The sequence below is a fragment of the Equus caballus genome, chromosome 14 (genome assembly GCF_041296265.1).
Source record: "Equus caballus isolate H_3958 breed thoroughbred chromosome 14, TB-T2T, whole genome shotgun sequence".
NCBI lineage: Eukaryota > Metazoa > Chordata > Mammalia > Perissodactyla > Equidae > Equus > Equus caballus.
The window spans coordinates 28,280,102-28,295,229 of record NC_091697.1 but is presented as its reverse complement, the minus strand read 5'-3'; the positions used below and the strand labels follow the sequence as shown (position 1 = coordinate 28,295,229).

At 50.0% G+C, this 15,128-nt stretch overlaps 1 protein-coding gene across 2 annotated transcripts in view; it reads left to right on the top strand.

Moving 5' to 3' along the window:
• The first annotated feature begins 6,984 nt into the window (after positions 1-6,984).
• The window catches only part of WWC1 (WW and C2 domain containing 1), a 156,690-nt gene continuing 148,546 nt past the window's right edge, over positions 6,985-15,128 (top strand). The window contains exon 1 of one of the 2 annotated variants that reach the window (XM_001500197.6): positions 6,985-7,236. In XM_001500197.6, the coding sequence (XP_001500247.3) occupies positions 7,118-7,236 (119 nt within the window). In that variant the 5' untranslated portion in view covers positions 6,985-7,117. Of the gene's footprint in view, positions 7,237-10,046; positions 10,083-15,128 lie in introns of those variants that run through there. The other variant, XM_070232928.1, reaches the window with a different exon arrangement.

Below are 15,128 nucleotides of genomic sequence, written 5' to 3'. Positions count from 1 at the left end.
GTTAGACGCGTTGAGTTTTATTGGCTCAGAATAAGCAGTGAACTTCTCCTTCCAGGAAGGTGAAATAGGCATACTTTCCCCATTCCTTCCACTAAGTAAAACCAAGAACTTTAGACATTCTACATAAACCAAACATAAGACGACTTCGAAAGTGCAGAAAAGAAGGCAGATGACTAGATACCTCAGGACCTGAGGAATGACACGGTGGTGAGTTCCCTGGGTTTTCTTTTTGCCTTACATCTCCCAGACTGAGTGCTGGAGAAATGGAAAACCCAATATGAAATGCCAATAGGTCCAGACAAAAAATGTCCAACAAAAGTCTGCCCTCTCTAGCCAAAGGACCAGGAAAGGGGCAGACTAGCAAACAGAAAACTTGTAGTCAAAAACTACCCTACTCTAGCTAAACATCACACAAAAAAAGTGTGGCCCCACTTTCACCCACACCAGCAAAGGCCGAGTAGGGACCCAAACTTCCACCCTCAAGAGGCTGTGATGAGGTGCCCCAACACTCCCTGGGATAGTGTCAGAGAAAGCCAATGGGGACCCCCTCAGGTGTCAACAAGGCCAAGTGGGAAGTCGGACTTCCACCTCCACCTGGCAGTCATGAGGTGCTGTCCCTACTCCATTCACCTGCTGGGATGGTATCTGAAAAAGCCAGCTAAAACCAGTTTACATAAGATCCAGAGTCTCAGAACATAATATAAAAATGTCCAGGTTTCATCAAAAATCATTCATCATACCAAGAACCAGGAAGACCTCAAACTGAATGAAACAAAGACAATCAATAGATGCCAACACAAAAATGACGGAGTGTTAGAATTATCTGACCAAGATTTCAAAGCATCCATGAAAAAAATGCTTCAATGAACAACTATCAACACATTGACACAAATGCAAAAAGCAGAATCCTCAGCAAAAAAACAAAGTCTCAGCAAAGAAATAAATGACATAAAGGAGAGCCAAGTGGAAATGTTAGAACTGAAAAATATAATTGAAATGAAAACTCAGTGGATGGGTTCAAGAGCACAATGGAAAGAACAGAGAAAAGAATCAGTGAGATGGCAGATAAAACAATAGAAATGATCTAATCTGAACAATAGAGAGAAAATAGACTGAAAAAAGAAAAATGAACAGAGCTCCAGGGATGTGAGGGACTATAATAAGAGACAGGAGTCCCTGAAGAAGAGGAGAAAAAGGGTAAAACTGTAAAAGGACTCAGAAATAAGGGCTGAAAACTCCCCCACATTGACAGGAATCATCAAAGTACAGATTCAAGAAGCTGAGCGAATCCCAGAGAAGATAAACCCAAAGAAATCCATGCCAAGACACATAAGTAAACTTCTGAAAACTCAAGACAGAGCAAAGTGTCCAACCTTGACCAGGCTGTCTCAAACCTTTAGAGGCTACTGCAGCTAAGTGGGCAGGGCTGGGAAGCAGGGACCCTGTTTGACCTAGGCCAGGGTGTCAATGACAGTGCAGGAAGTCATGTGTTTAGGGTCAAAGAACCTTGCAAGATTTTAGGGTGACCACCTCCTAGCTTGGATTCCCCCATGGAAACAACCTCCTGTGGTTTTCAGTGGAATGGAAATAGGGCTCTTTTGGTGTATGAAGACACCAAATCTTCAGGGCCCTTCTACCTGCTGCTCCCTTGGCCTGGAATGCACGTTGTTCGCCTGTTCGCATTGCTGGCTACTTCAGGTTTCTGCTTAAACGTCACTTCCTCAGAATGGCCTTCTCCTCTGGCCCTGCTTAATGTGGAGTTTCTACCAATCCCCACCCTACAAAATTTTGTCGTAGCACCCTATTTGTACCCTTCTTGTTAATGACCACAATGTGCAATTATTTATTCATTGGCTTGTATACTGTGTATCTCCCCTACTAAACTGTAAGCTCCATGAGACCAGAAACCTCTCTGTCTGCCATGTCCTTGACCCATCGTCTGGTACACAGCTGACAGCCAAGAGTCTTGGTGAATAAATGAATTAAGAGCCAAGAAGGTAAGGAACCCACCTTTAAAAGATCTCCTGTGTTTCAGGGGCTTAGCTGGCACTTTATTTACATCATTTCATTTAGTGTCACAAGTTGACAGGCGGGTATCATTGTTCTCATTTTAGAGACAAGGTAACTGGGCTCAGAGAGGTGCAGTCTCATGCCCAAAGTCATACATCAATGGAGATGCAGAGCCAAGTTTCACACTCGGATTTATTTTTTTCTGTCCATGTACTTGCCACTACTCCACCCAGCCACCCTGTTGAGGCAAGTGATCTGGGTTTAAGCCTCAACCCTACTCGTTGGTAGCTTGTAAAATTCACTCAGATTGCTCATCTGAAATTCTGAGAATGAGGTGTCACACCGCGAGCAGTGGACAGGTAAAGAACATTTCATTCCACCCGTCTCTAAGCAGTTGGGATGGAATTTAATTTAAGCGCCTGGGTACCATGGCGATGCGAGCTCTATAAATACCCACGAGAGGCTTCTTTCAGCCAGCCTGCTGGTTACTGCACTTGCACCCCCACCCGTTTCCCACCAGGCCTCCTCTTCTGCCGTTGGGGTGGGAGTGGAGGAAAGCACTGCTTTGCAGGAACTCCCTCCCTCTGCTCACAGTCTTTTTTTCTCCTCTCCACACACCTCCGCCTTGAAACTGAGATTTCATCTCCACCTCCTCCTTCAGTGCATAATTGACTTCCTCGTTGGTGAAAGACACAACAGCTCCCAGCCTCTGGTACCCACAGGACTCTTGGACGGGAGAGTTGAAACCTCTCCTGCCAGCCCTAGGATAGCTTCCTGTCCAGAAGAAATCTAGTTCAGTTAATGAATGAACCAGCAAGGAAAGAAGGGAGGAGGAAGGGAGGCAGACAGCATGGGGAGAAAAGTGCCCCTCCCTCCAGGGAGACAGCTCAGCCTATTAAATTCCCTGATATCTAACCTCCAGGTGGGTCTTGTTGACAGTACTGATGGAGGTCAAGAATCAGCTTAGAATTCAGAATCCCCACCTCAACTCTGCCCTCTCCTCGTAAACTGTGCTATGACCTCAGCATGCCCCCTCCCACCTCCAACCACTCCAAAGAGATATGCAATCCAAAGGAAGGCAGGAATTCAAGGCTAGTCTCCCGACTGCTCCTCCTCCTCCTTCCAACCAGACTGTTTGTGCCCTGAAGTCTCTCCTTCACTGGCATTCTAGAGCCAGCACTGCTGTGAATTCAGAAGCAAAAATCCACTGGAAGGAGTGAGTTGGAATCTTGGCTCTATCATTTACTACTTCACTATAGGAAAGTCACTTCGCCTCTCTGAGTGTCAGTTTACACATCTGTAAAATGGGACTAATAAGAACCAGGGCAATGGGTCATTATTCACAGAAACTGCATCTATTTTGTAAAACGAGTAGGCTGTGCCAGATTTATTTTGATGTATTTTCAAGCGCTGTATTAAGCACTCAGGACCCAGAGAAAAATAAGAAACCATCTCTTCTGCCTCAGCGCTTATATTGCCAAGGTTTTTTCCACCCTAAATTTCCCTGGCTTGGGTGTGTTTTCCCATCATTGAAAAAAACAGTCCATGGGCCCAATTATGAACCTCAAATAATGCATTACTAAAGAAAGGGGACATTATTGGCTCAATCACAGAAATGTATCTGTGTGCATTCTCCAGGATGCGTGGGAGGGACAGCATGAGGTAGGCAGGCACAGTCACAGAGTCGGAAGAAAAATCTCAGCAGAGGTTTCCACAGCTTCCATTTCTCTGAAGAATGCAGAAGCTAACAGGAAACTACTGCTGACATATTTGTTCCTTTTTTTTTTAAGCTTAATCTCTCCTCTACCATCTTCACGAAATATGTTACCCTGCTGCTCTGAAATTCTCTGAAATGTGTGTGGCAACTGGCCTCTATTCTTTGCTGTTGCAGTGGGGGAAAGGATTTAAGTGGGCATCTTTTTTTTAAAAACAAAACAACCTGTCCCAGGTGTCTCCTATGAGCCACCTGGATGTGAGAGCAAAGGTAAGAAAGGCTCCGCCTGGGGTCACTTCTGCTGGGCTCCAATACCGGCCATGCTTCCAGCTCAGCTCACGGGCAGCCAGACACAGGCCCAGGAGGAAGGCCGGGAGAGGCCAGATTCCTGCAGTTCAGTCACCTGTAGAATAATGTCCAATTCGCCCTATCACGTGGCTGAGCCGGTTTTACCTTTAATCCCTTTCACGTTTGTCCTCAGCCTTGAAGAATGCCTGGGGATGATTCACCCGCCATCACATGGGGCCGGCAGTCATCTGTTTTATTACCTCACCCTGCTTGCAGCTTCTGGAAGATAACCTAGGATTCTTGGGTGGGAGGGCAGATGGAGGTAAGAGGGATGGACAAACAGACCAACCTTTCGGGAGCTGATTCCTGCTCTGGTCTCGCTTTCCTGCTCCCCAGCTCAAGGTCTAAAGGTCCAAAGGAGCAAGGCATTCGGAAAATGCCAGGGCGTGGGCACCTGGGCTAAAAAGAAAGTGCGATTTGGGAGTCTAGAATGTGTTTTCCGTTCACAACCAACACCAATCTGGGAGGAGGGTTGGTTGCAAAACAAGAGAAAAATGAAATCAGCAATTAGGGTTGTCAGAAGCAACCACGCACAATTTTCAGGAGGGGAAAGGACATGGGCTTATGTTTAGAACAGAAAATACCTCATTGATTCCCATTTCATAGGGGCATGCTTGCTGCTGGGCATTGTGCTCCCAATGTACTACAGTGAGTCCCCTGAGACAATGGCTTACTGCTGGGTGCCAAACCCTCTCCATTGCTCATCTCCTTTAGCCCTTGTGACAAGCCCTCCAGAGTCTATATTATTAGGATGTTTTTCAGACCTAAGACAGAGACATCGATTAAGCAAGTTACTCAGGGTCACATGGATAGAAAATAGGGCAGGTTTGGGACCCAAACAGACTGATTCCAGAGCTTTTGCTTCTCAGCCAAAAAATTATGAAGCAATCATCAACAGAGAAAAGCATTCATCAGCATCTGTAATATTCCAGATCTGGACTGAAGCAGGTTCAGGAGTTGCACATTTAACAAAAAAAGGAAAGAAAGTATAGGTTTACGGTTAAGCGCTGGAGTCAGGCAGACCAGGGTCCACTTGTTAGCTCTGTATCCCTGGCCAACAATACAGCATCCAGGAGCCTCAGTGTTCTCATCAGTACAACGGGTATAATAAGCAGTATTCTGTACGCCGGAGGCTTGTCGCCAGGATTAAATGAGCTCACGTGTGTGAAGCACCTAGCACCATATTGGCTTTGGAGCTATTGCTCTAATCAGCACTGGGAGGTTTTTATACAGTGAAGGCTTGGCCTAAGCAGAGGGAGCAGAGAGGGCTATGGGAATCTCCCCTAAAAAGGATGAAGAACTCCTACTTTTGGGTGTTGGAGGCCAGCCTGAGGCCCATGTTTCTGGACTTTTGTGCATGGTATGAATGGAATGAAGGAGGGAAGGAAAGGCCAAACATGAGCCCGTAGGTCTGGCCTCAGGGAACTGACTTTAGGGAAGGCATTGGGAGGTGAGGAGCTGCCTTGGTGGGTCTTCTCTATTGAGGGGAGATGAGACCACAGACATGGGATGGCTCCCTCACTCAGCACAGCCTAGTCCATACAGCACAGGATGCTGGCTCCACTGGGAGACTGCCAGGCTCAGATGAGAGAATACACCGTACTGGACTTCACTCCTCCAGTCCAGCTTCCTACATAGATCCAGGGCAAAAAGTGGTTAAACACAGATTCAGTGAGCACAGATAAGCCAGTCGATCCTTAATGAAATCGTGCTACCTTCTTTTTCTGTATTTAATGAGGTTTATTTTTAGTTTCTCAAGAAGTATTGTGTCTGATTTTTTAAATTTCTTCTAATTTTTTTAAAAATTGAATTTTGTTTTGCTTTCTTTTTCATAACTCCCTTCCCTCGAATCCATAACATACCTGCCTCAAAGTATGACAGGAGAACGCACGTGAAGCTGCTAGCCCACAGCCTGGGACAGGCTAAGTACTCAATTTAGCTAACAACAACAACATCATTACTATTACTTTTACCAAGTGCTTCCCCTGACACCCTCTGGGAGTCCTCTGGTGGGAGGAGATTCACAGCACTCCTTATTTTCCGGAGCCTGAGAGGAGCCAGCTACATTTGCACATACGGGGGTGGGGGGATGGGTGAAACAACACGGGGAGAAGAATGGAATAAGAGGGAGACAGATGGTGCGGTGCGTGTGTTGGGGGAAGGGATCAGAGATCCTGGAAAACTTATGTTCCCCGACTTGCAAGAATGTTTCCATTTAACCACTTCTTGCCTGACTCCTGATCCTACATAGGAGAGAAGCCGGGAGTTGTAAGATTTGGGGCCACCTGTGCCAAGAGCCTGGACACGCGCGGTGGAGAGAGCCAGGAGTGTTGGGAAGCAGAGGCAGAGCGGGTCTTGCTGTAGCCTCCCGGGGCTCCAGTTTGGGTCCGGGACCCAGGTAAGGAGCGGTCTCCCTTTCCCCTGGCAGGGGCGGCCGGTGGTTCGGACTGTCCCACGAGGGGGCGCGTCTCGGGCCCTAGGACCCGCCCTCGCGGCGCTGGGCGCGGGGAGGAGACCCGGGAACCCTGGCGCCCGGCGCTCCGCCTCCCGTTTCCGGGGCAGCGCGGTTACCTGCACCGCCCGAGCCGCACCTGGCGGAGGCAGAAGTCGCAAACCGAGCGAGCGCAGACCGGCGGTACGGAGAGGAGGGCCGGCGGCCGGCTGCGGGGAGGAAGGGGCGGCGGCGGCGTGGAGGGCGCGGCGCGGCGCGGCGGAGGGGGCAGGCGGCAGCTGCGCTCGGCTCGCTCTGCCCCGCCGGCCGGGCGCGCAACCGGGCCCGCACCGCGCCGCTGCGGGCGCACATGGCAGCGTGAGACGCCGGCGGCGGGAGGAGCGGGCGGCGCCGGGCCGGGGCCGCAGGGCCGCATGGACAGCGGCGCCACCCCGGCCGGCCCCCACTAGGGCCCCCAGTCCGCGGGCGCCACCTCCCCGGTCATGGTGCCTCGGCGGCCGCCCGGGCCGGGTACAGCCGGCCGGAGCCGCTGAGCCGGGGGCCCCCGCGGCGGCCGGGAGCTGCATGGGGGAGCGCGGGCCGCGCTCGGGAAGATGCCCCGGCCGGAGCTGCCCCTGCCGGAGGGCTGGGAGGAGGCGCGCGACTTCGACGGCAAGGTCTACTACATAGACCACACGAGCCGCACCACCAGCTGGATCGACCCGCGGGACAGGTAGGACCCCGGGAGCCCCCCCCCCCCCGCCCCCATATCCCCCACCCCGGTCCGGACCCCTCTTGCCCCAGGGGCCACCAGCCGGGACTGGGCAGGGGATGCGGGGGAGCTCTGTGAGCCTTTGGCGCTTTCTTCAGTTGGCTCCCCCCTTCCATTCTGGAGCGCTGCTCCTGCCCCTGTGGGCTGCTAGGAGGAGGGGAAGGCCAGTGAGCTGGCCAGGCTGCCCCCACCGCCATCCCCAGAGGGAGGACTTAGGCCCCAGCCGGCACCTGCCCAGAGTTTTGACCTTAAGCTCTAGCCCCGCCCCCCGCCCCCTTTAGGAAGCCAGGTCGGGCGGGGGAGGGGAGCGACCTAGCGGAGGGATGCTGGGGCTTCCCGGGGAGGCTTTCCCCAGCACAAGGGTGGGGGAGGGAGGAGAAGGGGGGATGGGGAAGCATCTGGTTTGGAGGGGGTGGTAGGGACCCAGGATCCAGTGGGAGGCTGCTGGAGGAAGGACTTGACGCGGAGGGGAAGGCAGCCTGGAGTGTGATTTTTGACAGGTGCCTCGGCGGCTCGGAGAAGAGCATGGGAGCAGCTAGGGGGCCTGGGGGCCGGGAGTGGGAAGGAAAGGAAGGAGCGGGGAAGGGCCGATGGGGGAGACTGGTTCTCCAGGAATCTCCCACAACTTGGAAGCTGTTAGGATGTAGATGGAGGTGAAATGCCTCCCGTAAAGCCCTGCCCGTCGCCTTTCTCCTCCCTTTCTTTCTCTGGGGACCAGGGCTCCTCAGCCTGCGCCAGCACGCCCTGACCTTGGTGGGCACCGCGCCGGCTGTAGCGTGGGTTTTTTTTTTGCTGAGGCAGGTGGAGTCTGAGATGGCTGGTGAGGCTCTTTGCTTCCAGACTTTCTCTGGGTTTTGACTGCTTGGCATTTCTTTGCACACACACACCCACTCTCCCCTACTATGTCCTGGGGGGAGAAGAGGACCACTCTCGGGGACCACTTTATTGTCCTTTACAGTCTGTGGTCAAAGTTCTCAGAAGTGTGGAATTTTCACCTGGTCAATGGTGACGTTGGGCGTTGGGTGCCTGTAAAGCAATGGAGGTGAATTCCTTGGACCCTTCATTTTGTGGGATTGGGATGGAGGTCCCAAAGTCCAAGATGGAGTTTGAAGCGAGTTGAGGGTTAAGAAAAAGAAAAAGCAGAAAGAAAATGTGTGTGAGATTCCCAGTAGTTTTTGAGAGCACTTAATTTCATTCATTCACCATTTACTGGGTGCCCACTCTGTTCAGTGCCGTGCTGAATGTGTCATTAACGGAATTGGGAATAGTTTTTAATGCTAGACAGCATCCCTTGGGCACACTGGTTTAACTTCCCTATTTGTCAGATTACCAGTTTGGTTGGAAGGGAGGGAGTAATAATGGAATTCTTAAAAGTTGGAAGGAGCGTAGAAGATTGGAGTCCAACTCTCATTTTCAAATGTAAGAGAAAGTTTGAGGCCTAGAGGTGTGATCTGCTCCACTGTTTTCATCTTTCCATCACTACACCAAGTTCTTTACCAGTTCTTTTTTTTAATTTTTAATTATTATTATTTTTTTTTTTGAGGAAGATTAGCCCTGAGCTCACATCTTCTGCCAATCCCCCCTTTTTGCTGAGGAAGACTGGTCCTGAGCTAACATATGTGCCCATCTTCCTCTACTTTATATGTGGGACGCCTGCCACAGCGTGGCTTGCCAAGCGGTGCCATGTCCATACCTGGGATCCGAACCGGTGAACCCTGGGCCGCCGAAGCAGAACGTGCGAACTTAACGGTTGTGCCACCGGGCCAGCCCCATCTTTACCAGTTCTAACCTCCAGACTTGTCCTGACTCGCTTTCCCTCCCCATCCTCCTCAGGGTCAGTTGCCCTGGGGACTCTGTAACTGTGTTAGTGAACTGGGCAGCCCCTTAAACAGACACAAGTTCTGTGTCCTCCCCCAGTTTAGGTCCCTGCAGCTTACTGAGGCCGGTGTGCTGTCAGCAGCTAGGACAGCCCCACACCCAGCGCTGCTAACTGTTCTCTGGGGCTCTGAGGATGATGCAGCTATAGAAAGCTTCTCAGACAACAGCAATTTTTTACCCTTGGAAGAGGGCACGCAGTATAGCTTCAGTGGAAAACTGACCGCTAGAGCATTGTTTCCCAAATTTTAGTGTAATGTGGGCCACGTTCATGATTTTTTGCTCTATCCACCTGTGCTATTGCTTACTTAATACCTGACTTTAACCCATCTCAATTTGAAGATTTTTTCAACTACTTTCACAAATAGGAAACTAGTACTACTGATTGCCATAAATAGAAGGGATCCTTAAATATACAGTGGAGGAAAAAACAAAACACAGCCCAATGCCATTATATTTTAGCTCGATACCATGGCCTGCCCATGGCCCCAGCAACAGGTCGGCCCAGCCTTTGTTTTTAGGCAGAGTGGCCAGCGATGGGGAGGAATTAAAAACATACTGGCGCTTAACTGAGCTGCTCACTTTCTTCACCTTGCAAGTCATTGGTTTTAAAGCTGCATCTTTGTACCTCCTGGTCATCCCACGCATGGTGTGGGGCCCCTGAGCTTGGACTGCTGAGGGGTTCTGAACACAACCCTGGGGCACTGTTGTGGTGGGCCAACTTTGAAAGTTTGGGGAAAGGGCTGAGCACAGGGCATCTATTCCTGACTCTCTGGAATTTCTCTCCTGCACACCCCAGTTAGAGATTTCTGCCTTTTAGTCCTGGCTGTGTGGCCTCAGGCAAATCCCTTGACCTCTCTGAGGTGCAGGTGCTCCACTGGTGAGAGATGAGGGCTGATTAGATGATCTCCAAGGACCCTGCCAGTTCTCAGGTATGATTTCAGACTCCTCAGCCTCTCCTTACCCCTCTGACTCTGTGGCAGAATTAGGGGGGAGACAGGGTAGGCGGGAGGGTGAGATGGCTGTTAAGGAGGAGGAAAAAATTTAACAGAGCTGAGAAGAGGCAGACTTATTTGGGGCAGTGGGGTGGGGGGGATAAGTTCTGCCAAGGTAGTTACAGCTCTGCGACTGGTTAATGCTGTGAAACCAAAAAATAACATCAAAAGAAAGGCTGCTCCTTAAGAGTGTGTGTTTGTGTGCGCACGTTTGTCTTGGTTTTTTTCCTTACCTGAATCCAGGAGATGCCCGCCCATTCCCCTGAATTTAAAAGAAGTCAGTCAAATGGTCCCTCAGTCAAAAAAGTGATTTCTTAGCCACGGAGAACAAAATAGCGTCTCGGGTTACCAACCCTGAAGAATGTCTTGGCACATTCCTCCCTCTGGGGCTGAGCTGTTTTGTGTGCTGTCCGGCATGGAGGCTGCTGGGGGTAGGGAATCCAGTTTTCAGCTTCCCCTTTCACCAGGGGGTTGGAAGAACAGCCAGGCGGCCAGCCTTGCCAACTCTATCCCCTTCTTACCCAGGGGAAGACTGGGAGGCCGAAATTCCTGAGGACGGTTGTCCCAACAACCGGAGAGGGTCCAGTGGGCAGCTTGGGCCCTGCCTACTGGGCCAAAGGCTCCAACAGCACCACGGGCTCTTCCTAAGGCAAGGCTGGTCTGGGAAGGTGACGGGTCCATGGAGAATCAGGTGCTGGGATCAGGCCTGTGCAGCCCCTTGGAGCAGTGTTCCTTATAACTCGGGGTGCTTCTGGGAGCTCCCAGCAAAGGGCCAGCATTCTGTGTGTATTTAACTTGGTGGTATGCAAAAACAAATACGCTGATTGTTCTCTGTGGAAGAATGGGTTGTTGGAACTGGCTCTGCCAGAGAAGGTTCCTGAGGCCTAATTCCTGCTCATTCTGTGGTTTGTGTTCAGACCTTCTTCCAGGAGCCACCTGGGAACTCTGCGGGCACAGTTTCTGGGTCTGTGTGATAAATGCTGGAGGCCTGCATGGCTGAGAGGACTCAGCAACTTCTCTCATGACTTGAGGAGGAACTTTTGCTAACCCTGTTGTTTCAGAAATAATTTCTATTGTAGAAAGATGGGCCTACAGCTTTCAAAGATCTTAACCTCCCTCTGGTCACAGGCCATTATGAGAATCAGCCAGAGGTTAAGGATGCTTCCCGAAGAAAAGTGCAAACACAGTTTTTGGCACATAATTTCGGGGGCTTATGGACCCCAGATTCATAACTTCTGCCATGGGATAACTCCGAAACCGCTTGTCACCACCTACTTGCCCTCCTGTTTTAACTGGTAGGAAATAATGATTGACCGTTTACTGTATTCAGGCAGCTTACTGAGAGCTTTCCATGGGTGATTTCCTTTAATCCCCCTAACCACCCTGGGAATAGGTACAGTTATCTACCTGAGGAAACTGAGACTCAGAGGGGCTGAGTTTGGGGAAAGCCACTCAGCTTTTGTGGAGCTGAGATGAAAATGCTAGGTTTGCTGACTCCCGAACCCTCATTTCTAACCACTGCACCACTCAGCCACCTGCTGAATTAGTTGCTGAATCAAGACCTCTGCTCAATTGCCTAAGGAATTTGCCCTTGGGGAATGGGGCTGGAATAGACATGATTTCACTTACCTGCCACCGTTCTGGTGTGGCCAGGCCTCGGTTAACCAGAGAGTGTGTGTGGACAATGGAAGGAGGGTGAGCATTTGAATCCTCGCATTTTGGGTCTGCTGCGTGCCACCTGAGTGCCCTTGGCAAGTTGTGTATTCTCTCTGAGCCTTGGTTTTGTCTTCTCTAGGATGGGGAGATGCACATAAGCTGTCAAGGGCAGTTAGGAGCATTAAAGAAGCTACATCAGGTAGGGCAGTGAGCACAGAGCCTAACACACAGGAGGCGCTTGGGAATGCCAGTTCTTTTAGTTTTTACTAGAAAGTACCTAAGAAACACTTAAGTCAAACGGAGACCGAGTTTCTGTCCTGGTCTGTAGCAATTTGCAGCTGTGATGGACCTTTCTGGTCATGTAATCCAGCCCTCTCATTTCACTGATGAAACTGAGACTCAGAGACAAGTGACTTGCCCAAGGTCACACAGCAGCTAAATGTCAACTTGAGTCTCTAGTGAAGGTCTTCTTTCCTCTTTCTCTCATGTAAACTTTTCCCTAAGAATCAGCTCTGGTTTCTCCTCATCCATTGTAGTAGTTTGGGAATATTTTATGCTTGGGGTGGAGTTATTCTTTATAATCCTTTTGACTGTGTGGACCAGCAGGTTTCTTTCATAGTGTCACAATCGTTTCTGAATTGTGTCATAGGAATTTGTTATATGTCGAACGGTTATAGTTCCACCAATTGCAAGTGAATTACTGTTTTCTTAATCAATTAAAATGGATTTAAGGTTATTATCAGACTAACGTCACTTCCCACCAATTTACATTGGTGGAAATTTGCATTACAACGTGCTTTCTTAAGCGGGAGTTATAACCAGCCTGCCAGGGAATTTACCCAGAGCCTCTGTGCTCCATGCTTCTGCTCTTAATGATCCACTGATACCTATAGATTGGGCCATTACAAGTCATTAGAGGGCTTTTCTTCTCCTTCCAAGGCTTGAGTTTAATATCTACACATTCCATGCAAGTCTGTGATGCATGAGAATATCGTGTATCAGTTATTAAAGAAATAAGTTTAAAAAGCACTAGTATAGATAACAGAAAGAAATAAGAGACTTTGGAACCCACAAATGGATAATAAAAATGCTAACATCTACTGAATATTTACTCCATGCTGTGCACTGGGCTAAGTGTTTTCCATTAGGATCTCATTTAATCCTTCAGCCAACCATATGAGGTAAGTACTATAATTATTTCTATTTTCAGATGAGGAAACTGAGACTAAGAAAGGTTAAGTAACTTGCCCGAGGTCACCAACAGGTGATGTAGCCAGGAGTAGTTGAACTCTTGAATCCATGCTCATATTAGCCGTAACCATTTCAGTGCTCCAGAGTGCCCGGTCAATAAGTGGGGCTTGAGAGTTACCATTTATTCCTAAAATGCGGCAAGTCTGCTGTGGATCTCAGGGAGAGCTGTTCCAAAGGAGGCTTGTTCAGAGAAGCCAATGAGATCCTCATGGCAGCTCAGGAGACTGGTGGGCACAAACTCTACGTTCTGGGAGCAGCCAGCTAACCAGAGCTCTGGGAGGGAAAGAACAGAGAGAGAGGCAGGGAAACTCGGAAGGATGCAGTGTGTGAGAAGAGTTCAAAGTCGTTTCCAAGTCGCTTGGGTAAATGCTCCCAACGGCCAGGGAATTAGTAGCCAAGGCAGCTACTGTCTGTCACCACCCCTCCCACTTTTGGCCTAGCCAGACTGACCTGATTCTCCAATCCCTGGGGATCCCAGATAGCTGTGAAACACTGCTCTTTTGAAGAGAAGAGAATCAGGTTGCCTTAGTTACTGGGAAGGTGGCACGCCAAGCTCAGGTGCACACAAGGAGAGACAAGGCTAGATTAAGTGGGACTTGGAAGGTGGCCGCCGTCTTGCTGCAGAGCTCTCTGGATGGAAGAAGCCTTGGTCAGATTTTGGTGGTATTTGCAGGGGGGTGCCAACTTAGTGGCAGTTGGCTATCTAGGCTGAGTGTCAGGAGCTCTCTCTGGCCACATCTGCCTCCAGGTGGTGAGGATCTGCAGCCCCCCAGCTCAGTGAGGGGCTCTGGATAGGAGAAATCCACTTCCCTTGGAGAAATGGCTTGAGTGACATCTCCTAGCACTTCCACTTGGACAGAGTTGAAGGCTGGATCTGGGCTGAGTCGTGTGAAAAATTCATGCCATGCCCCTCCCAGCATGGAGAGGACACCCTCAGGTGGAACAGCGAAAGGCTCTGGTTGCTGCTGCCGACAAGCTTCTTGGCTGCCTTGAATCCCTGTTTCAGAGTGAGATAAAAGAAGAGAAAACTCAGAAACTGGATACAGTGCTGTTTTGTTATTTAACCGTCACCAGCAGGCCATTAAGCCTCCAGCTCCTGAGCAGAAAACCTCTTGCCAAAATAATGGAGGGAGATGGGGGGGGGGGGGTGGGACACTGGCGTTCACTGTTGTGTAGGGAGAACATAGAACATTCTATAAAGATGCTGGACAGGGAAGAGGGGGTGGAGTAGAGAGAGTGGGGAGGAGGGAAAAAAAGAAGTGGGGTGGGTCACATGCCCTCCCCCCTCCAGTCACCTCTTCCACTGTGTCTACCCCCTGACATCTCACCGTTGGGAAGAAACAGGATCTTTCAGTTTCAAATGTCTGCCAAAGAAAAAGGACTGAGGCTTAAGTTCTCCTTCAATGGTCAGCCAGAAAAAAATGAAGCTGCATCAAGATTAGGGACACCTTTGTTGGCTTTTTTCTTCCCCTGCTCCATTCATCACTCCCTGGCAGCCAGGACACCAGGCTCACAGCAGCTGCTGACTTTCCCCAGCCGGCTGCCTGCTGTTGCTGGGCCTGGTTCGGTGGCAGCCCGGCTGTCCCCATGCTGGCTTCCTCCCTGCCCAGTGGCAGTTACTCTTGATTCGTCACTGGTGCAGCCCTGAGGATCGACTGACTGGTACCTAACTTGGGAGGATAAAGTATCAAGATACGGCATCAGGTGGCTGCTAGGATGAGATGACCCTGGGACAGCCTTTTGATCCTGCATCTGGCATGGTTTTTCTTGGATAGCCAGGGATCTTTGAGCATTTCACTGTGTATTCCAGGAATTTCTCACAAGGGCACTGTTTGTATCACTTACCATGAGAACAATAATGGCACCTGGTGACAATGATAATAATAACAATCTGTAGTCATCTTTATCCAGTGCTTGTCCTTTGCCAAGCACTGTTGTTCATCATGTTTTTCTGGCATTTCGCAAATGAGGAAACTGAGGCTAAGAATGGTCAAGTGACAAACTCAGGGTCGTACAGGTAGAAGGAGACTGAGTTGAAATATGAATCTAGGTCCATCTGATTTCAAAGCCTTGCTC